We start from the raw sequence: 24,709 nt of genomic DNA on the forward strand, positions 1-24,709 counted from the left end.
TACTTCAATCCTAACCCTTCACTTTTTAACAGGGTCTGTAATTCTCTGCCTTTATCTCAGTCTCATTGTGTGTTCCCTCAGGAGTGTGGCATTACACCAGAGAGTGAGAACCTAACTATGTCCTCATCGGGAGCTATTGGCCACTCATCGTGCACCGGTACCCCTCTATCCTCCACCATCACTTCTCCAGAAGGTAAAGGAAGCTTTTGTTCTAGTTACCATTAGTATGGTAGTTTCACGTGTATGTGTGGGAACCAGGGATTAACACAACTGATTTTCCACCTTTTATTTTCTGCTGGCTGCACTTCTTTCAATCAACCTTGGATGACTCAGTGGCTCCAGGGAGAACTTGATCAGTGTTTTTGAATTACTTTCAATAACCTTCAATCTAAACTGCACGTGCTTGCATGTTTATAGTAATTGCGCCAATACAGAGTCAACTGTGCAGCTTATTTAGCTAACCTAGTCAGGGTGACATTTCGGTTTCTCGTTCTCCTATCCTACTTATTTCGAATATGTGAATGGCATTGCATAGCGTAACCTCATGTTCTCCAGATGGTTGGATCTTTCCATTTGTTTCTCTTTGTCCATAATGTATGTATTTTTCATTAATAGTAAATAGTATAACCTGTTCTCTGTACCACAGCACCTACTTTACCCTATGGGTGACTCTGCAGTGCCCCTTTCAAGAGTCGTTTTATGTAACAGCATGTCCACTCTCTAGTTCAAAGTAGAACACATGGCTGCAGCTTGAGGCAGATAAATGCTGTGCCCTTGCCACCCGCAGCCCCACCAACCCCTTTATCTCCCTAGATAATATATTGCATGGCAGCATTTGCCCTGTAAACCGTCTTTCCATCATGGGACATTCTATGATCATAACCTTTATATCTCTGTCTCACTGCAGGGTCCCTGAACGCATTTTGAACGCATTTTGAATAGATCAATTTGCATTTCAAAAATTATTTACAGAAAGACATTCGCCAACTTCCATCCATCGAAGTTGGATATTATTGTGTCAAAGTTGACTGGCTCTGTTTAGCACAGTGCACAACATCAGTTTTGGAAAGTTGCATTCTAGCTGCTATCGTTTCTGCTCATAAGTACTGATTTGAAAGCAGTATCATATTCCCAAGTAAATGAGAACACATCACTTTGTACCTTCATGCCAAACTCTTCTTTATGTACAGAAAGGACCCATTACATCCCGAATAAGAAATTGGCTATTAACTGTTACATATGCAAAGAAGAGTAGAAAGTTTATCTATTTGCTCATCAGCTATGGTCCAGCATTCATACTCTGTCAACATTCAAGCAAAACATAGCAGACTGGGTCGCATCTTGTGTAATAACATTCCAATGCAAGGCAACCCAGTCTCTGTCAGGAAATCCCAGGTCTGGTCCATACATGGTAAAAAGTGTCTATCGCAGCCCTTTCGAGAACCCTCTTGATTACAGAGCAGCCACCTGAATATTAGTTAATACAGTGTGACCAAAGAACAGACCCTCCTTGGGCCACACTTGACGATCTGTTTACTCAAGTGTGAACTATTTGGGTAATTGGCCACTTTGATCCGATTCACTTAGCTTGCTGGTTCTCACTTAGTTGTTGCATTATATGGTTGCTGATGTGGTTGTGGTCATGAATAGTGATGACCATCCATGGTAGAGAAGTCAACATTGCTTAATGATTTGTTCTCCATCCCGTGAAATGTCATTTATTCAGGAACAGTCGACATGCCTTTTCAGTAATCTTGGAGACTGGATTCTCTTGACTTGTCCTATTTACTTTGTGAGCTTCAGAATGTATCGCGAGTCAACTTCCTCGGGGGATCTGGGAAGAAGTCAGCTACTGAATTTAAAAGCATAGGACAGCTTTTTCTCCCTGTGAAGCTTTGCTGCCTTTACTCACTTTCTTTCTCAATTTTTATTTTATTTTCATAAAGGCAACTTTGACTTGTTCAGAGTCTGATGTCTCATTAATGCCTTTTTGATGGCCTAATGTGCTACCTTTGTTAAAAAAACACAATTGGCTCTACATAGGTATACAAATCTGCAAACTAGATTTTTTGTTATTGAACATGCAAATGCACTAATCTCATAATTATATAATTATGTTTGCCATGTCAAAGGCAGCAATCCAGTGCCATGCCAAATAGCACTCAAAAAGATTTGACTAAGCACTATAATTGAATGAGCATTATCTTTTTCAGATTTAAATATTATTTTGGCTACTTGGCATTCCTAATCCATTTCCGTGGAGGTCCTTAAATACATTTTAGATGTAAGTGAGTTGAATCCGGTCATAAATTTCTACCTCCACTATTGACACTCGAGTCATTATTCAGGTCTGTTAGTTTTTTGATAGAGCTTATCTAAATAATTTTCCGAGTGCTTCGATAAGTACCTATCCTTTTACGAATAAGGTAGTTCCCCAAAGTTTGAGCACCAGTGCATGTCAAGAGTTACGCTCTAGTAGTTTCATTACTATTTGGCATGACACTGCATTGCTGCCCAGCAGGTATAATCGTAAAATAAGTGCATGTGTATGTTCAATAGCGATTCTTCACGGTTACTTGTGTGTGAATGGCCTTTTCAGCGAGTGCTTTTAATAGATCCACTTCTTCATGTTTAGGCTGCACAGTCTGAGTGCTACACTTATTTGGGATCGTATTCTTGTGCATATAATTCTGCATATTGAATAAGGTTATTTTCTGTTCTCCTAAGGGTCCTTTTATATACACATTGTCCCGAAGATAGTCTCATTGCTGTTTACCTTATTGAGACTGCATCATCGACAACCCACTCACATCAGCCCATATGTATCATAACTTACTGTACTTTCTCTGAGATTGTACGCCATGCTTATATGGTGTGTATTATGGATATGTAGCCCTATGTTCATCCCTTTGTTGTGTCAATATCATTTAAATATGTATATACATATATATGTCGGTTGAGTGATTAAAATAATTAAAATCTATCCCTTTTCCACACTTCAGTACACAATTCTCTATATATTTGCCCTGTATTCATAACTCATGTAATCCATAATTATTGATATATTCGTGCGATTTATCTTTTTTGACTAATCTTTACCTTTACAAGTACTATTTCATAATAATTCCTTCAGGAGTCTCTTGTTGTTAACATTGCTTAGGTTGCCCTGTAGTGCTTTTCGTCGTTTATTCAGTGTCTGCTGTGTTGAGTAGGTGCTTCAAAGATGCCAGCTGAGTGCTAGCATGCCAGCAAGGAAAGTGTTGCCTCTGTGGAAGTGGGTGAGGTCTTTTGCTTGGACAGTTACTCTGGATTCATTTCCTGGAAGGGATGGCTTTATTCTGCAGAGTAGTGAGTGTTGATATCAGGGGAGTTTGGCTTGAGTCCAATGTAAGTTCATGCTTTGCATTTGCTGTCTATGTAAAAGTTAAGGGGTTTTGTGCTGCTGGTGAGTTTTGGGATGAAGTATCCCAGATTAGTTTTGTCACACAATCTTTAGACTTTGTCTTGTTTGCTGGCAAACGCAAATAAGACAGATTTGTTTGGTCTTGATCGGTTTAGTTGAGAAAGGATAGAACATCTGTGCTTGGATAATGCAAGGTAGATATTCTGCTAAGTGATGTAGTTGCTTCATATTATTTCTACGTATCGTTTGTCATTGACACACAGGTTGGAGTTTACTTCCACGCGTGCCAATAGGGTTACCAGGGGTTCCATATACAGAGTAAAAATTTAACTAGGTCTGTCGGCTTAGTAAACTAATGCATCCACATCATGGACCTATGTTTGACACCCATGGTCACAGCTTGAATCCTGTTGTGGCCACTCAGCCTTTCTTCCTTCTGACTATTATGGAGTTGAGCATTGATATACATCTGTCCGTCATTATTACAGAGGAAAGCCCGAGAGAATGAGTGTTCAGTACACTACACCATATATGTAATGTTAAAGTTTATTATGGTTTCAGGGGTGTGCCAGCAGTTATTCAATTTATCAGTGGCACTCTTGACACCTCAGACATCTTTTTTCGTTCAGTGTTTGGAATAGGGCTGTTGAGACCAATATGGAGATTAGTAATATATGTGGGAATTAGAGGGTCTTCAACAGCTCCCCTGGGACAGGCTATTGGATTTTTCTTTTCTCTTTCCACATCCTCCACACCCCTTCTTGCGACAATGCAGTGGGCTGTATGTGTCTGCACACACACAGGCTGGTTGCAGTGGTTGCAACAAAGTGGTACTTCCTGCTTTATTTCCCTACAAATTCACTGAGATGAGGAATCCTAAATTGGAGTTTTTAGACCCAGAGGATTTCCTCAAAGTAATGTCACAAAGAAATGGAGCATGATTCTTTACAGGAGGTTAATCTGTGCAGGGGTAAAATGATATTGTTACGCTCCACCAGCATTAAATACTGACTTGTCCCTGAAAATGACTGACATTAATTGGTTGGGCGGCCTCTTGCATTGTTCAAGTAGGACATGATTTGATGAACTGTGCTACTGTAATAAAAACTTTGTAGTAGAAAAGGGTAGTCTGAGCATGTTAGATGTCCCTGCAGCAATATCTGTCTGAGATACTTCAATTCAGTGAGGGGTATGATCAGGATTTGATCTGCAAGGTGTTCTGTTGTGTCTTCTACTGACAGACAACAGTATTTCAACTTTGGAGATAATGTGACGTTATTTACATTGGAGACCTCTTATCTATCATCTTATGTGAATGAATTATATTTCCAGGCTGGTCGGGAAATCATTTCTCCACCAATCACCCTTGGGCATCACCACATGGTGAAATGCTTAGTCCGCCTCCAGGCATAACAACAGAGTAGGCACCAACAGTCAAGCTGCAGTCTGTTCCTCATTTTCTGCACTTCATAGACACAGGTGTGGAGCTCTCTCACATTTGAAAGCAAGCATTTAGACAGTGTCTAGGTCAAATGTCTCTTCCAAAACTTTCAGCTTTCAAGCTTTGTTGCAGATACCACAAGAAGTTGCCCCTGTCGGGGACTGTCCAAGACTATGTCGGGAACACAGTCGGGGACTTGGGCAAGGACTGGGAACTGGGTAGAAAACGTATACAGAAAGAAGAGTACAGTGCTGCACAGTATCACACAGGACGTTAGAGGAGAAAAGGGATCCCAAGGGGAAGCCTCTACAAGTGAACAAGATGGCTAAGACTCAAAGGATGGGCACTCAAGAGGCAATTTAGCATTCAGAATAACTACACCCAGGATGGACGTGCAGACATATATTTACACACACAACAACATTAACAATAAAGGGAATGTGGGGTAAAGCACTCGGGAGCTCCACACAGTAAGACTGAAGCTCGATAAGTTCCTCACCCACTTTTGCTGCTACAGATACTGACTGCAAATTCCCACATATAGGATATGCATGCAAAGGCAGGGTCTGTGGAGCGGATTCCTATGGTGATGTTATAAATGTAACTCAAAGACAATACTCACGGTGAACAAGAAACACCACCTAGGTAGTCAGCTGTGCCCACAGATCCTGGCGATCAAAGAGGAACACACAAGGGTGTAGAACTAAGCTCAAGCAAATTAGAGCTAGCCAAGAGGAGTGCTTAACAGGAAAGAAAGGAAATCACAGGGGACACTTGGCAGAAACCAAGTAACAAACATACAAGGTAATAAAAGCAAGACAGCAGGAATAGAAGGACAGTTAACTAGGAACTGGAACCAAGGAAATGGGAAGAAAAGCAGGGACTGGAAAAAGGATATACAGAAGGGGAGGCTACAAGGGTATACTAGAATAGAGTTGAATCAGGAGTCAAGAAAACACAGTAGAACTGAAGACTGTGCTGGAGCAGAAACAAGAATTGAGCAAAAGCTCAAAAGTCAAGGTAGCACTGCAGGCAGTGCTAGTTCAGGAACAGGGAATTACTATAGCTCAGGAGTCAAGGTAGCACTGCAGGCAGTGCTAGTTCAAGGAAACAGGAAATAGCTACAGCCTAGGAAACAAGGAATGAAGAGAGCACTGCAAGCAGTGCAAATCAGGAACAGGGAAAACAGCAGCAGCTCAGGGACAAGGAATAATGAAAGCTCAGGAAACACTGTAAATAAGGATATCAAAAGCTCAGGAAACACTGGAAACAAGGGTTGGTTTCACCGGTACACAGCTACAATGACCAACCTTGGCCTGAAGGGTGCTGGGGCTTACAAGAGCTCACAGTAATCACATGCATCAGGTGTGAGCAGGCTAGCAGCAGCCAGCCACAGGTGAGTTGAATTCCTCCACCCATCCTTGGCCTGCAGGGGTGAAGACGAAGCAGTGAGCAGGAACTTCTAGGTAATGGAGTTTCCGGCATGAGCAGGCTGGCTTCCACAAAACCCGACATAGATTGGGAATGGATTGCCATTTCCAAGTAGAGTCCAAATGGCTGTAAGGCAGTATGTACATGAAGGGGAGGGTCTGCAAGCTTATTAGAACACTGGGGAGTCCCACAGTTCAGCCCCCTGGTGGTGGACACAAGAACGCAGGGAGCGAATCATGACAGCCACTTTTGCATTCACATGAAAACTGCATGTGGATACTCTGATTGGAGAACAAAATCGCTACCGGCAATTCTTCTGCCTCTCTGCAACCGCAAGCCATCATGGAGGTGGAGGTCAAATTGTTTCCGGCTAATGCCTGCAAGGAAATGCCTAAGCAATCTACTTCATCCACAAGCAAGTCATCTGTAAGGGAACAATCTCCTAAAAGATCTTCCCATAAAAAGTGCCATTGGAAAGAGAAGTCCTCTTCTCCAGTAAGCAATCCTGCTCCTGGGAGTCTTGGCGTGTTCCTTGATGCGGAACTCTTCTTTGTCATTAGAGCTTCAAGATCCATTGGCTGAACGGGCGGAGGTCGAGGCCTTCTGGCATGCTATTGTGGATCTGTTCAGGGTGGCTCCTGCACCCTTTGGGCAGCCTCAAAGTCGGCATGTGTTCCTGTGGGTGTGGTGAATCTGAGGGCACTGACCCAAACAACGCACCTCCAAAGGCTATAGCATCTAAGAAGTTGAAGCCTGCATAGATATGGTATCCCATTTGATCTGATTCCCCCTTCGATCTGATTCCCCCTTCAGTGTTAACAAAAGGGTCTCCCACATAGCTGACTATGGCACCATTCTATAAGCCATTGACATGAGAGGAAATTGTCTGTGTGGTGAGGGAAAAAGTTAAGGTAATCTGTCATGACGCTCCCTTCACATAGCGCCTGCTTAGTGCCCAGGATGGAGTGGATTTCCGACTCAGACTTCAAAGTTACAGCAAAGCCTGAAAAAGACTATGGCTACAGAAGAGGTTAATGATTGGGGTGGGGGTGGGCTTGGGCCACCGCTGAGCGAAGCTGGCAGCATTAGGGAGAGGTCCTGTCAAGGAAAGGGAACTTTGGTGCTAGCCACCTCCTCCTGTGCATCCGTATGTCTCATTGATCATAGGGCACCCCCCTCCCCAGCTGACAACCGAGCGCCTGAGAGACCGAGCAGCGGTGCCAGCACTGATCACAGAAGAGAGCCATCAAGTCAGCTGGGTCGCATGCAACTGTGAGCAGTGGAGAGGTCTCCCCCCTTATGACCAGTAACTAGGGAGGCAAGTTGAAAATCAGCAGAGGCTGAGCTGGTTGGGGGAGAGGTTTGGCGGCTCACCTGGCTTCAATGAAGAGAGATTCAGATGCAGAGAGACTCTCCTGCAAGGCTGGAGGAGAGGCGACCCAGCGGTGGCTAAAGCAGCGGTGAAGGACTCTGCGGGGATTGGGGGGTGCACCCTTCAACAAGACCCCCGCCTAAGCGTGGCAGGTTACACACCGTTGAGTAGAGAGGTTGATCCTCGAGCAGAGCTTACTCCGCACCGGGGTAAAGAGGGCTAGGCAGAATGTGGATACTGAATACTGGGTCCCCTGTGGGACTTTGGACACGAGGAAGTGAAAGACACCCAAAGCACCCACAGTGGTCCGTGATGAGGGTCATAAACATGCGGTACCAAACAGACTAGAAAAATATGCCTTCTGCAACACTGCATCCAAGGAGAATCCCAACCAAGACCTAAACTTGCCTCAGGTGAACGCAGGAGACCAAGACCCATCACTCTGCAAATTAATGCAGTTTGTATGAGAAACCAGATCCACGCTGAAACATACAATTGACACAGTTGAGCTAGACATTAATTTCATGTGGGCAGGTTACAAGAAAATGAACTCTAGGCTGGGCCAGGTGTTGTACACACTGGAAGAACACACCGAAGCAATCAAAATACTCAAAACAGTTCTGCCACCTTAACGATGCCACACAGTGCTGCTATGCCAGGGCAGAAGATGCAGAAGGTCTCACTGAGAAAGTTAAAGTGAGAGCATCAGAGTAAGTTGTAGAAGCACTCAATAGACCCATGTTGCACCCGGAACAGCGGTTGAGTCAGTGCAAGGTAGAGTATACTGCAGAACTGGATGCCCCTCTGGCCAAAGGATTATATGAAGTGGAGAATAAAACGGCCAAACACCTGGCCTGGCTTGCGTGTAGAGAGGAGAGCAAAAGATGGGTTGGAGGATGAAGACAGATAGAGGACTTCGGTGGAGTCTGTGCCAGAACCAGCACAGATGTTCACAGTAGACCAGGAACAACTCTATAGACCCATAAATAGATGCTCCAAGCATCAGGATATTGCCTATGTGTGACATATCCGCATCCCAAGACTGAGCAAACAAGTCCACCTAGAGATGGAGCTCTTAGAGATTGAGAAAGTGATAAAACAATTGAAGAGTGGGGAAACTCCTGGATCTAACAGGCTACTCCCCTAGTTTTTTTTTTAATTTCTTGACTGTAAACTGGACGAGCCACTCGGCCATATGCTCCACAAAGTGCAACAAAAGTGATATTGTTCACAGGATATCCGTATATCTCATATTGTCTTTTTTCATAAGAAAGAGGCTCCGGTCAACCAGTGCTCCTCATACAGGTCAATTTCTTTACTTAACATGGAGGACAAAATACTGGCCAAGGTGTTGGCCAATAGATTGTATCCCTTGTTTGAAAAACAAATTGTCTTGGATCCCTGGATCAGTCGGGCCCACCACAGTCTTCGCTGATTGTATGGGGTACTGACTAAAAGAGATGAGATGCACAAACCAGCAGTGCTGCAATGGTTAGATGCTAAAAAGGCATTCGATTCACTTGAATTGTCTTATATGAAGGCAGTTCTACAGAAAATGAGGGTTGGTCTTGAATTTAGTTTTTGGGTCTGATTGCTGTGCACCTGTGCCAGGGTACAGGTGAATGACATGCTTTCAGGGGAGATGTGGCAGGGTCGGGGAATGCGAGATGGATGCCTGCTGTCTCCCCTACTGTTGGCCCTTACAGTGGAACAACTGTCAGAATGGGTGAGGAAGGATGCCGAAGTGAGGGGCTTTCGCTGGGATCCACAGGGGGAGAATGTCATTTCCTAATACACTGACCACATATTGGTGTACTTGGCTGACTCCTTGCAATTGGTCATGAGGGTTTTAGACCTACTCTTTACATTTCCATTATGTACAGGCATTACCATCAATTGTCAAAAATCAGAGCCTACTCACTGACTGACTGGGAAACTCCACATGATTGGACATGTCCCCTACAATGGTTTAGACTGGGATTTAAATATCTAGGGATCTATATCACAATAGACCATAATGAGTTAATATGGCACAACCTAGTTCGGGGTCTCAATGACTATAAAGCGAATACGGAGCAGTGAAGACAGTTGCCTCTTTCAATATGTAAAATTAGTACCCTCCCTAAGTTTCTATATATATTGCAAAACACACCTGATGAGGTATCGAACAGCTTCTTCGGGTACGTTAATGCCATGACAAGGTTGCTGCTTTGAGATGGTGGGACACCTACAGTTACACTCCGCATTCTAACGAGGAGTCCATACGAACGAGGTGTCGTGCTACCCGACCTGAGAATGTATTAGTGGGCCGCGCAGCTTTTGGTAATAATTGACTGGGCATTCTGCATACAGCAGGAGCCCTCCTTTATGGCTGACAGAAGGGCAATTGCCTTCCTTGGGTTATCCGCAAGAATTATATGGGGGAGACCGCTCCAACCACTGCCCGCTTCTATGGCTTCAGTCATAAAAATATAGAAATCGGCAACCCGAGAAATGGGTTGGCATGTTTGACTCACCATGGGAATCTCCCTGTGGGATTCCAAAATCCTTAAAGATCTCAAGGGTCTGAGAGGGTTTCATAGATGAATATATTCAAACTGCGCAACGTCGGGAGAGCACATGGCACGCTCTCATTGCAGACCTTTGGTTGCAATTTGAGGTGGGAGAGTCCCAGAGATTTGAGTAAATGCAGGTTAGACACATGCAGACAAAATATTCTGTGTTGCTGCAGGGACTGGAGGACTAATAACCTCTGGAGCATAGGGTTTCATCCACACCCCTGCTAAAACATGCAGCCTCATTGATCCATAAAACTATACGAAATAATTTCCACCGACCTCTGACTAACCTCAAGGAAAGATGGGAGCAAGATCCTTGGATGGGTATCCTGGAGGATGCAGAGTAGGGGGAGGAATGCTGGCGCCCTGAGAGGCTGGACATTTCCGCTGTCAAGAGTAGCTAATGTACACTACGCTGGACATTTTCTCTGTCAAGAAAAGCAGATGAGGTTGTGATGCCTTTGCTAACAGTCATAAAGCGGGGAAACACCATAACTGCACACAGTGCCAATAGAAAAACTGTCAAAATGTAATGTGACTGATAGCACCAGAAAATGGCAACACATTGAGGAGTTCTGTTTTAATTGTTTGTATGCGTAACCAAAAAGAATAAAATGTTTTACAAAGGAAGATAATGATTTGAAGGCCAAAAACATCCTTCTGCCAATAATAAACATATTGGCTTACATATGAACATACAAACTGTAAATCGTCTAGTTACTTTACCAGCGGGGGGCAGCCCTTATTCTTCTTTCCCTGCAACTGTAGCACTAAAAGCAGTAAAGGCTTTGAATTGCCATCTGGCAGCAAAGTTGATCATTTTGGCTGTGATTTTGCATCCTGTCTCCTCAGTGCTGAAATCATTGCTTCCTTTCAGTGTAGCCCTATAATATCCTGTCCTGGTGGTTAAGGAGAATTCCTTTTCAGTCCTTGCAGTCCCGGTGATCCTCTTTTTTTTTGTCCTTTCAACCATCACTAGAAAGGCTGGTTGTTCAAACGTCGTTCTCAGAGCACAACTTGAAGGCTTTCAATACCACTCATCCTGATAGTGTTGATAAAACTAGATTCTATGAGCTGAAAATATTTAGTTTTAGCAGCCTGGCCCTCAGCACTGCCAAAGTCCCTTGCCTCCTGCACCGATATGTTCATCTTGTGTGGTAACTTGCAAAACACACAGTGATACATTTGCCAGACCATATGAAAAAGCCATTTAACGATCTGGTCACTACAGATTATCTACATCCAAACAGATCTTGAAGTAAAGCTAGATTCTATGGCCACTGTTGCTCCATCCATGGGCACAACTGTTACACTGCGTTTGCATACATGGGTACATTTCACTGTCATCTTCATGTCCAAGCCATACTCATGGGCATACCCTTTAATGAGGAGTATCCATTAATAGAGAAAGCCAATTCCTCCCTGGAGCACTTTAAAAATGGTAGAACTACCGATTGAGCATTGGGCCAAGCCTCCTTAGTGCAATTTTTTCAACAACAATATACAGACTCTTGTGGCTGAGACCACCTTCTCAGCATTCCAGACACCCCAGTACCTATACTGTTCCTTTCGGGGTAGGAAGTTATCTCGGATATTACATCAACAGCAGCAGCTATAGTCTCTGTCCTCCTCTGCGGGCGTTTTCCTTCCACACCTCGCTCTCTTCCCCCAAACACCCTCACATCATCACCTTCTGATGGAAGGGGGTTCTCCCATTATCCACTAACTGGGAAGTGATCACAAAAAACTGCTTTGTCATACGCAAGGGCTATGTCCTACCTTCCTGTCCCTTATTCTACCAGTATGTGCTCTTCAGCATGGACGTCCTTGCCTTGCTGAACAAAGCTACCAAAGAAGTGATACCCCTAGCAGAAAGGGCCATGCGATTCTGTTCCCTTAGCCTCTTGGCCCCCAAGAAAGACCGGAGTCTGAGGCTCATCCTGGAGCTGCACCTTCCAAATTCATACATATAGCATTACAAGTTCAAGATGCTGTACCGAGTCAAGTCTTACTGGCCCTGAATGCAGGAGACTGGCCGTAGTCCCTTGGACTTTAGGACTCCTATTTCCATCCTCTGAATTGCCCCCACACGGCACCCACCCTCAGATGTTAACTTAGGTTCACAACATGGTCAGCTCACTGTTCTAATGTTGAACTAACGTCTTGTCCATGTATCTTTACCAAAGTTCTAGAGTTTGTATTGACTTCACTTCTACGGTTATTAGGCCATGCACTTCCAGACTTGGTCAACTGACTAGTAAAAACGGACTCACACGCGCTGGTCAGAGAACACATTCAACAGACAATGACTTGCCTCCATCAATTTGTCTTTGCCATCAATGTCCAAAAGTCCTATTTTTCTTAGCTGCAGGGACTCACTATCATAAGGGCAGTTCTTCACAGAACAGTCATGAAGGTCTTTCCTCCTGAAAAGAAAAGCACAGATGTCCAGGAGAATACTTCAAGATTTTTGACTCTGGCTGAAAGCAGGCTTTGTGTTTTGCTCAGCCTCATACATTCTGTTGGTGTCACATGGCAGATGGAAGATTAGGCCACTTCAGTGCCTGATATCACAGTGGCTCTAGAATCGAGAGAGGTTTGCAGTTCAGGTGCAGATCTCACACACGGTTAATGCCAGATTTTTACAAGTGTATGCATCCCTCCAATTTTATGGTGAGTTGACATTTTAGCCCTCCTCTACCATGGTCAAGCCTCCTCGGTGGACTGAGGTGATCATTCGGACAATATGCCAGCGTAGGGCAAACCCTGCACATGAAGCTTTTCAAGCTGCAGTCAGATCATCTGACAATAAAGGTGGTTCTCCCTTCCACCTCAGATTATCAACATTTATTTATAGGTCTCGCCTGAGCCAGCGCATGCGCTGCTCTGGCGAGACATTTAGTGAGTGGGCTTTCAAACGTCCGACCACAGCTTTTGGGGTGGCATAGAGCGAGCAGTTACGCGCACAATGACGAGCCGAGACCCCATCTGGCTTTCCTCTCTCGTCATGGTGCGCACACATCGCACAGCACTCGCGAGCCAGCTTTCACTTTTCCCGTTGCGCGCGCCCACCACGTGCACCAATGGCTCTCCCAAAACTCGCACACGTATTGCCAGTACCTTCCGCAGTACCTTATAAATATGCCATTTCTAGCCCAGTACATCACCCCTGTTGTAGCCCTGTGAATGTTGCTTCTTTTTAAAGAAGGGCCCCCATGCTTGTTAGTGTTCCGGTCGCGCGGCCGCGTCACTTTCACAGCCATGCGGCTCTCTCACTGTGTTATTGAGGATTTACCCGAGGCTTGTGGTGCTTTAATGCCCTCTATGCCTGCTTTCTTGTTTCTTTAACTTGTAGCACTCCACAAGAGTGCACACGTTTGCACTGTCTCTCCCTCTCGAACTGCACTGTTGCTTCCCACTCTATATTTATTTTATTATTATTGTTTTGCACCTTATAAATATGCTTACTAGCCCAGTACCTCACCCCTGTTGTAGCCCTGTGATTGTTGCTTCTTTTTAAAGAAGGACCCCCTCGCTTGTTAATGTTCCGGTCGCGCGGATGCGTCACTTTCACGGTCGCACGGCTCTCTTACTGTGTTATTGAGGATTTACCTGAGGCTCGCAGTGCTTTAATGCCCTCTATGCCTGCTTTCTTGTTTCTTTAACTTGTAGCACACCACAAGCGTGCACGCGTTTGCACTACATCTCTCACTCTCGAACTGCACTGTTGCTTCCCCCTCTATCTTTGTTGTTTTGCTTGGCCTCGAAATCCCTCCCCTCGGTTTCGCTTTCTTGTTGTGGTTTTCATTCCAATGCCCTCCTGCGTTGCTGCTTCACCCGCCCGTTCTCCACCCCCTTTTGTTACTAGCCCAGTACCTCACCCCTGTTGTAGCCCTGTCATTGTTGCTTCTTTTTAAAGAAGTCGCAGCACACACACCCTTTCTCCTAGCGTGAAACGAGCGCAAGTAAACCGTGAGTATCTGCGGGCGCTAGACATATTCGTGAAAGTTATTCTAAACAGGTCTGTGCCCGAGCCAGGCTGCATTCTTGGTCTGTTTAAATATATTCATAACCGCAAGCGGTTTCTCTTTCCCTTTTCACTGCATATTGTTTTATTTCTGATTCTGACACCTCCCTGCCTGCGTACCGCTGCCCGTTTGTGGTTCATCATATCCAGCCCTGTTTCCTCCCACTTCTTTGCCCGCATATGCAAACATCTTATGTAACTCCTGGAAACTGAAGGGATTCTGTGGAAATCCATGCGCACAGAGAGTTACTGTGGGGTGGGGTTTCTCCTTGGTTTTCACTTTTGTTTTGCTAGCCTCTCATTTTATCTCACCTATTGGTCTTCTATGTCTCTCTTTTTATCGATGTCCTCTTTCTCTCACCTTTCCCATTATTTTATTTCTTTCTCGCTACAATGCTCTCTACCTCTTCCACTCCATCTATCACTCCCTTGCTTTCATCTATTTCTATCTCCTTCACTGTTTCAGTTCATTCTCTCTGCTTCCATTTCTCGCTCATTTAATACATCTGTCTTACCTCTGTCTCTCTCTCCCTATTTCACCATTCTCTACTTCTCCCTTCCTCTGTATTAGCCTCACCTCTCTACCTCATCTGCACCTCTTTTCTCTCTAATTTTCATATCTTTCTATTTTTCATCCCACCGGCTCTACCTGCCTCTCTGCCTCGCTACTTTGTTTTCCCGACCTGTCATTCTGTGCTTCACCTTTCTATTTGTGCTATCTCATTTTAACTCACCTCTCTTCCTATCTTATTTCTCTCTAGACCTTGCCCCTCGGGTTGACACCTTTCTTACCAGCCTACATTTAAAACTGCATGCCAGGCCTCTTAAAAACAAGCATTGGCATAGCCAATAGGTCTCGCCTTTGGGACCTTATAAGTTTTTAGCCATGCAACAGTTGATGTTATTGCACCAAGGATATTGTGCTGCATAACTAAATACTTATAAGGTCCCAAAAGCGAGACCTATTGGCTATACCAATGCTTGTTTTGTGGGCAATCCGCCATTGTCTATTATATCAACAGACATGGTTATGTGAGATTGTAGGCCCTATATTGAGAGGGGACTCACCTGTGAAAGTGGATGCAGCGATAGGGAATCTTTCCAGTAGCCGCTCACCTACCAGGCTACCTCGATTTGATGGTTGATGCTCTCAGTCCTCTTTCACTTGAGAGCAATGAGTGGGAGCGGCAGCCCAGATTGACTGATGTAAACTTCTCCACATTGGATTTCCATTTGTATAGCTCTTTGCCACACCTTAGAACAGAAAGTGTCCTCAGCTTTGTCTTATGCACTTCCCTCTGAATAGTTGTTTGGGGGATGCTTAAGTCCTATTGGTGTCAGGGCCTGCTCTATGGTTTGTCATTTATCCCACTTCTGTCGAAGGTGCTGTAAAGGTGTGCGAGGATCAAGCACAGCAGATTCTGATAGCCCTGGACTTGGGTGTGGACAATCTGGAACAATCTGTTATCACTCACCACTCTCCCTGCCCCTTCCTCTCCTATGCAAAGCAGACCTTCTCACACTGCAGAATGGTATGGTCCTCCTCACTTGACTGCACACATGGAGATTGAGCCGTAAAATTCAGAGTCCTTTTGCCTTCCTAATGAGGTGTCTGGAATCAGTTGGAAAATGTCAACCCCTTTAATTCTTACCTTTTTGATGGATACTTCTAACTGCAGATTCCTTACTTTCAGAATTGTCCCAGGCACCTGACAGTAGCCAGCGTTGTATTCCCCCAGCAACGCTCACATGTGCCGGTAGGTGGAACTGTATGGATCTACTGTGACTTCATACCAGCATAAAACATTATAGAGCAGAGCCACATACAATAGCTGATTTCAGTTCCTTTCTATCTGAGTCATTTTGATGCAGTTTCAGAACTCCAGTCCCAACTTTGTCAGTTTCCCACCAACTCTAAAAGTATCCCGACAGTACCAGGAAACAACAGGATTCAAGGTGTCCAGGGCCTTCAGGAACTAGATGTCAGTCACAGATCAGTCCAACATGTGCCTGTGGTGCTTTGGCTCCAGTCGTTACTCAAAGTTGTGCAATAAGTGCACCCAAGGAAAGGGGAGGCGAAACTCTACGTCGCTGAGCACAAGACGAGGTTGGATTCAAAACAAAGGTCACAGGGACATTCTCGATCAGCGTCACGAGGGTAGTTCCATGCAAAGTACCGTTCCTGCTCGTAGCATCCGGTAAGACGAAAACAAATCATATGTGCAAGACAACCAAGCAGGACCTGACCCCATTCTGACACTCAAAGGTTGGAGAGAACTCGCAATGTTGTCACTTGAAAAGACCTGTGTCTTCTGACTCTGGGCCAGTCCTGTATTTGGTCTCAGCATGTCTAACATTTTCTCACCAACATTGACCCCATAGCAAATAGTAGCCATAAAGGAGGCCAAGCTGCAAATTTTCCAGATGCTACCTACTCTCTCTAACTGTGTCTTCAGTCTCCAGGGAGCTGCAGAGCCCTCCATTAGGAATTGTGCTAGCGGGCCCCAACAGATTCATGCCTCTGATTCTGCTCCTGACACTGATGAAGTGCTGTGCTTAGACTTACAAAATGCCAGTGTGCTGGATACATTGCCAGTAACAGGTGCTACATTTGTAATTGCCTTCTCTGGGAACAAAACCCAATTTATTGACTGAAATTCTTCAACCAGCAGTACATCATCTGAGCTACTGTTATCATTTAACAAAGCTCTTACAGACACTCTCATTGCTGCTTGGTCTAAGCCATGTTTAGCCCCTCAGATGGCACTTGTTAACCTCTGGCGACCCTAAGTTTTTGACAAAGAGCCCAACGTTTGAAAGCCTTGGGGTGCTGGCATCCACAAATAACGTAAATCCAAATGTTTTTCCTTCCACCCCTTTAGGCCCCCACCACATTGGAAGTCAGAACATATTGATGTCTTTGGCAAGGAAAATGTTTCCTCAGTTAGCCTAGCTTTACGATCTTGTGGGTGTATACAGGCAGGTACACCTATGCATTATGGAATATGGCCAGTAAGGTGTTGCAGGCTGTCGCAAAAGACCTTGGAGCTTCTCTGGCCTAATGATCAAAGATGAACAGGACGCTGCAAAGTGTGTTGCATGCTGGCCTAGAGACCATCAACTCCAAAGGACATGCAATTGGCACCAGTGTTGTGCATGAAAGGTATGCCTGCATTTAGTTATCCGTGTTTTCAGGGGATGTACGAGTGTCTCTCATGGGGATGCTTTTCAATGGATTAGACTATTTGGAAAAAAGGCTGACTGCGCTCAAGCGATTCAAAGATATTCACACCAGAGCTCGATCTTTTGAGTTACGGTCATCCGCAACACAATTCCATGAGCAATATAGAAAGTTTAAGAACTGTTCCAGAGGCCTATCTTAGTGGAAGTGTCACCTTCACAGATGAACAGCCGAAACCTCAGCACTTTTAGGGCAGAGGACGTGGTGGTGGACAAAGCTGGTTGCACCAAAAGAGACCGCAATCCTCCAACCCTCCTCCCCTGTTGCAGTGGTTTATAAGCTGCATTGTTTGTCCTCCCCAGGCCCATAACCAACTAGTAGGGGTCAGGATATGATATTTCCACCTGGCTAGAAATCCATCATGCCAGATTCATGGGTGTTACAAGTTGTTCAAAGGGCCTTTCATTTCATCCTTTCCTCTTATCCCCCTCCATCCCACACTAGAGCGATTTTCAATGGGCCACGCCTCTATCTTGATACAATGAGTCCATCTCCTGCTGGCTTAAGGAGCCATCAAATTGGAGAGAACTCCGAAAAGGCCGAGGGATGCTATCCCGCTACTTCCTCGTACTGAAGGAGGCAGAAGCGCCAAGCCTATACTGGACTTTTGGTCATTGATAGCCTTGATAAAGAAGAACAAATTCAAAATGCTTACTCTGACTCTCATCCTCTCTGCTTTGGGTCTACTATATTTTCCCTGGAGTTGCATGTAGCATATTTTTGTAGACCCGTGCTGCAGTCCCACAGATTCTACTTGCAGTTAACAATAGGGTCGAACAATTCCAATTTGCAGTACTTCACTTTGGCCTTACCTTGGGTCCTCAGTGGCCAGGAAAGGTAGAGCGGGTGTCGCAGCTCATCTTCAGAGATCAGGGAATACATGTATTACCAAACCTTGATAACTAGCTGCTGAAGGTTGACTTATTGCTGTCCGTCACAGATCATCTCTGGGCAGCGGATGGGGTTTTCTATGAACATGCCAAAGTTCAACCTGAGTCCTACACAGATGATTATATTCATTGGGCTGTCATGGACGTTGAAGCGTTGAAGACCTTTGCACTGCCACACCAAATCCAGGACATTCAGGATATGATCCAAATGATTTGGGCTCAGCCTAGGTCTCAGTGAGGATAGTCGGGAGGCTTCTTGGTGTCCAGGCCTCGTGCATCCTCCTCGTCCCTTACACCTGAAGGCACATGTGGACCTTGCAATGGAACGTATGGTTTCAGTGAGTTGAGCTCTGTCTACATCTTGCAAAAGACAACTCTAGACCTCAAACAGCAAACAATTGATATGGCACCCTACCTTCCCCACTTGGATATCACAATTGTAACTGATGTATTGTTACTTGGTTGAGGAGACCATCTAGGGTAGATAGAGGTGAGAGACCTCTGGTGTCTATCAGAGTGTGACCTCCGCATCAGACTTTTAGTGCTGCGGGCCATCCGCCTGGCCATGAAAACCTTCCTACTGACCATCAAAGGAAAGCTCTTACAGTTCCAAACAGACAGCATGACCACCATATGGTACTGCAACAAACAGGGGATGACTGGGTTCTGGATCCTGTGCCAAGAGTATGTAAGTCTTTGGAAGTGAGTGGATCATCAGAAGGCCTTCTTAAGTAGCCAGCCCTTTAGTGTGATCCCTAGATGCCAGAGTAAACGAGTTGAGCAGAGGTTGACTGGCAGACCATGTGTGGCACCTCTGTCTTGACACATGGCATTTTGACCAGTGGAGCATGGCCTGGCTTGTTCACCACTGTTAAATGTGCATTGTCAAAGCTTCTGCACTCTGCGGTTTTCTCCATAAAAGTAATTGGGAAACACATTCACTCTGTGATGAGACAGTTTTTCTGTCTGCATTCCTGCCAAAACCTCTCCTGCCTCGAGTTCCGAGGAGAGTCAGGCTATATTAGCCCTAAGGCATATCAATAGCCCAGAATGCGTCAGGAGAGTGTGGTACCCAGAGATCCTGAGCATCTACTCTCCAATTCAGCTACACTTTTGGATGACCGCCTGTCTCAGCAACTGGAGAGGGTCCTGCATCAGACTTCCCACAGTGTACACCTCTATGCGTGGAAATTGGGAGGCTGTTGAATTCTTTTGACTCGCTGTCTAAAGTGGTATATTTTGTTCTTACAGCCAGAGACTTGACCTCGAAATCCATCTATTCCGGACGCTTGAAATCTTTTTTGACCTGATGTGACGTTTGTCATCTAGTCCCTTTGCAGGCAAAACTTTATGATGTACTGTTGTTCATTTTGTTGTTGGCCCGGCACACCCTTTAAGGCGGTGTAGAAAAGAGTTACTTGTTGGTCCTTTCAGCCTTTTATGTTTGCCTGATCAAACCTGTCTGCTTTTCATATGTTCCAGTCCATTTCTTCCCCCCACTACATCCAACCAAGGAGAAGGAGCAATTGCATAGACTGGAACCCAGGTCTAAAGTGTCTTACGACATTGACTGCACTCATGTGGACACAGTTGATGATCAGCTCTTTGTGGGTTTTGCCAGAGGTAAGATGGGCAAGATGGTGATCAAACACAGCATCTCACACTAGGCCATCGACTATATCAAGATCTGCTACCCCTTGGGCCTAAAAAGATCCTTCAGAGGACAGTTGTGACCATTCCACAAGAGCAATGACTGCCTCCACTTCTTATTCTAGATGCATCCAGGTTGCTGACATCTGAGCAACTATATTATCATATTGGCATATTTTTGCCAAGCACTACTGCCTCATGCCTTAGGACTGCCTTGGTTAACGAGCATTATTCCATCTCAACTCCCTGAGATCTATGGCTTAAAGCATCCTTTATAAGGTGAGGGATTTGGAAGAAGATGTGGCCATCAGAAGAAAGTTACTTTTGTTACTTAATTATCCTGGAGGGTACATCATTTTCCTGCAGATTGCTCCGCTCCCTTTTTCCTTTGCCGAGGATTTAGCATTGTTACTAAAATCCCAAGATATGCAGCAATGATATGCTGTATTTGGCGATTTGGTGCTACTGTTGATCTCTCAGTTGTATGCACTCCTAAATGAGGATGAGGGGAGAGTTCAGGAACTGGCGCAAGCATGCCAGTTGACCCCTGATATACTCAAGTGTCGTCTTGTCTAGTGCTGGAGTGATCTTTTTGGAGAAAAGCTTTTCAGACTAGTCTGACGCCTGAAAGGATGTTTCACAGGTGAAAAATCTGCGAGAAGACTATGTATCCACCAGAAACGTTGTTGCCAAAGGTGAGTATCTTTATCTTTATGCACATGTGAAAGTCATGACACATTCATATAAGGTTTGTACCGCGAAAAGAGGGTGATTCTGGAGGGTAGTTGGACCTTCTTTTTCCTGGCTTCTGTTCTGATATCCTTCCTCAGAGGTAAGAAGTATGTCTTTGGCGAAGATGACGAGGCGAAACGTTTCTCAAAGTCTAAATTCCGCGTGGGGGTAATAAATTACTTTAGTTTTGTACCCTTTGATGGTTCTGGTGTGTGTGTCAAGTTGAGGATACAGGACTTGTGTGGTGGTGGAGATTGCATGCTTATTGTGTACCACGTGTTTTGTTTTTTTGTTCTGGTGTTGTCTTGATCTGCTAACCGTCTTTTCCCCTTCAACACCTGGTGAGCTACTGTGCTTAAGGGCCAATTTTTACATATATAGCGTTGCATAAGATTTTGAATGAATACAATTTTTTAAAACCACGCAGAGGCTGTGGAGGGAGAGAAAATCGAAGTTGACAGTATGAGCTGCAAGGCACTGTCTACCACTTGAATGCGTGATATCTGTGTTGCTTCTTGACCATAATCCAGATTGATAGTTATCTATGGTTACTCTTAATCTCGTGAAGTTAGGTGGCTTATCCATTCTAGCTGACCCGCTTGTGGAGTTAAGATTGGTTTTTTTTTAAGAATGGCTGGATTTGTCCAGTCTTTATGGTATCCAGAAAGACTCCTTGCAGAATGACGCACCTAAAACATTTAATGAGACCTATTGAGTGGGTTAGGCAGTGGTAGATGGCTGTAGTCTTGTAGATGGTGTGTTTCTAATACATATTCATAGCTCGATGATGACTTGACTCCAAAAGGCAGAGGTGGTTTAAGTTCATAGTGCAAAGTTGGCCACTAATGTTCCACAAAATAAATTAAAGCTGAAAGCTTTCTCTAAACCTTGATTGATTTTAGTGATTGCTGAGAACCCATTGTGCTTTTAAATCTACCGTTTGCTATTAACAAATGTCACAAAATGCATTGGCTGAAACCTCAAAATCCTCCAATAAAGAGATCTTTAAATATTTTTGTGTTTTTGTAATTGTTTTCATTGGGTTTCAAACAATATTCACTTTTGCAGCATACACAATACACAGTTTGACAATATGTAAATCTTTCTTTACCATTCATGATATTATTCACAATGCATTTTGGCAACAACTTTTAGCTGCAAATGTGGTCACCACAGGGTAATGCGACCATTGGTAGGAGTTGCTTAGAAAATTCATTCATTTCAGTTGAAATGCAAAACACAGGCATGGGGGTAAAAAAGAGGATATGAACATAGGACAAAGAAAATTCTTGCCAGTGCAGCCCAGCATCTATTTATAGAAACTGAAAGCAACTTAAAAACAGCACACAATCTTCCTCCAAGCAACCAATGTTTATCCAATCAAAGCGTCTTTGTACAGGGCTTCTCCCAGATTAGTTTCCCACAGTTGGCCGTCTTCTCACTCCAGAACCTATTCCTCAAAGTCTGGTAAGTTCAAGAAGAAGTTGAAGTGCTCTTTCCTGTCCAGACGCTGTGCTTCGAGACCCCGCTTCTGCACTTCACCTGTGGAGCCAGCTACTGACTCCACTGTTCTCAGAGTTCCCTGGAGCCGGTGCAACCCTTGCCCAATGGAAAGACTTTTATGATGCCATCTGTACCGTCTTTGGGTCACCAGCTCCCTCTGGCGCGCCTGCGGACCCTATAGAGCCCAGAGGTGGCCCTGCTGGGTTACTGCATGTTGCTTTGTCTCCGATGCCAGCCAGCCCCATTGGATCCGCCCCAAGATGTGGTCTGACGCCAACAAGGGTTGCCTCTACTCACCCCGGCCACAGTCCCTGACACCTCCGGATGACAAGACTATCCTGATTTGGGACAACGACAGTCAATGTCTACTCTGTCGCTGTCCAGGCTGTATCAACCTTTGGAGTTGCCATCCTTGTACAGGCCCTTCTTACTGTGGGGGGGAGTCAGCGAGTGGGGGAGGTGTGAACAAGTGGGATATGGACTCTTGGAGGAAGATCCCAACCAGAAAGAAAACTGGTATGAGGAGCTGGGTGACACCAGTGACTTGGATACTTCCCCAGACTCGGGCATGCTTTCTCCTCGGAGGAAGATGCATCTTTTGCAACCATGATGCGTCACCAGTGGGGGATCTTGACCTACAACTGCCAGCCGTTGAAGGTCAAGACCAATGTCTTGACAGAGGTGCTGAGTCATTGCTGCCCTTTAATGAGGCCCTCATAGACATTCTTCTCGGGGCCTGGGCTAAACCTTGCAAAGTGGCGCCTGTGCATCGAATGATTTCCCATCGTCATCGTCCCACCCCATGAGACCCAGCCTTCCTCATTCAGCATCCCTCCTCTGAGACTATGGTGTTGCAGCCCTCAACAGCTAAGATCAACCCAAGCGCATTCCCTTCCACCCACTGGATAGGGAATCCAAGAGGCTAGAAACTTTTGGAAAGTGAATCTTCTCTTCTACCAACTTGGCCTTGCGGTCTGTGAGCACTGCTTGTCTCTATGGTGATAGTCCCATGCTCTGTGTGACTAGGTTGGGCAGCTGCTTCCCGTGCTCCCTGAAGAGGGCTGAGCCATCCAGAACCAAGCAATGTTGGACGGTCAGGACGGAGCTAAGTTCGCCATCAGGTGTGGACTAGACACCACGGACTCCATGTCCTCTGATGTTGCACTTAACCGCAATCCCTAGTTGCAGTCCACTAGATTTTCTGGGGATAGCTAATCATCCGTGATTGACATGCCTTTCTAGGTCTCCCACCTATTTGATCACAAAATTGATACGCCACTCAAGAGTTTTCGTGAAAAACATGTCACTGCCAGATCCCTGGGCGCTTCTCTGGCTTCCCAACCATAGCAGCATCCCCGCCCTGCAAGGTCACAGATGTTACCTGCAGTTCACAGTAGGCCACGGCATTTCCAGTTCACTGTGCTTCCCTTCAGCCTTACCAGTGCCCTCAGGTGTTCATGAAAGTGATGGCGTTGGTTGCAGCATACATTTGCAGGTTGGGGGCCCCAGTCTGACCCCTACTGCTGTGTGTAGATTTAGATTCCGTATATAGGTTTCCCTTGTATAGGTACAATTCATATTGCCCTTATTTAGGCATACAAAATCCAGCCCTTATTTAGGCATTGTCCATGCTAACCAAATACAGGCATGGTCTCCTACATCCGTCAATCCATGTCACAACGTGTTCTTGGAAAACCAGACTCTTAAGCCTTTAGGAATTTCCCTTGCTTGGATATTGATTTCTCCAAGAACTCATTTATTATGCATGAAAATCTATTCCTCAGGGGTTCATTCATGACGTTCCGATGCCCGACCTTTACGTCAGTACAGGCATTCCTAAACACCTTAAAGGTATAAATATACCTGCACTTGCCCTGACCAACCACGGTTCCGGTACGGTCCAGTTCGACTGCCTACTTGCAGTTTGCCACGACGAGTTCTGCAGCAGATCGAGTTCCCACCTGATGCACTGACCAGACCCTGTCATCCTCCTCGCAGAGAATCCAGCTCCAGTGTTTCTGACTCCCCTTACGGGGTGTTAGAAATCGAGTCCCAGAAAGAGATTCCAACCTCACACAGTCTAAGGTATGGAGAAGACTAGAACGTAGAGAAACTTTTGGCAACTCTTGGCAAAACTAAAACTATAGCTAGCTATACTTTAGAAAACAGCACCTGCTTCTTACCTCGTACTACACTTAGGTTAGGTACACTGGGGTAGAACTATTTAGAAGCATCAGATGAGTATTCACATTTTAGCCTGTGTTATTTATGTATGTATTTTATGAATATGTCATAACTACAAACCATGCTATTGCAGTATTATTTTATCTTACTGCTAACCCTGTACGTATTGTACTTCGCATCCTGTCTTACGATTGTAGCAGTTCATATCACTTGCATGGGAAATAAGACTGTTCAATAAACCCTTTTATTGAAACGCCCGTCTCTCTATTTCTGTGCA

At 45.0% G+C, this 24,709-nt stretch overlaps 1 protein-coding gene across 4 annotated transcripts in view; it reads left to right on the top strand.

Moving 5' to 3' along the window:
- Positions 1-24,709, top strand: part of RNF157 (ring finger protein 157) — a 534,437-nt gene that overhangs the window by 317,126 nt on the left and 192,602 nt on the right. For all 4 annotated transcript variants that reach the window (XM_085616934.1, XM_085616937.1, XM_085616935.1 and 1 more), the window contains exon 14: positions 82-193. In XM_085616934.1, coding sequence (XP_085473060.1) covers positions 82-193 — 112 coding nt within the window. The remainder of the gene's footprint in view (positions 1-81; positions 194-24,709) is intronic.

Source organism: Triturus cristatus, chromosome 7 (assembly GCF_964204655.1).
Source record: "Triturus cristatus chromosome 7, aTriCri1.1, whole genome shotgun sequence".
In the NCBI taxonomy this organism is placed as follows: Eukaryota; Metazoa; Chordata; class Amphibia; order Caudata; family Salamandridae; genus Triturus; species Triturus cristatus.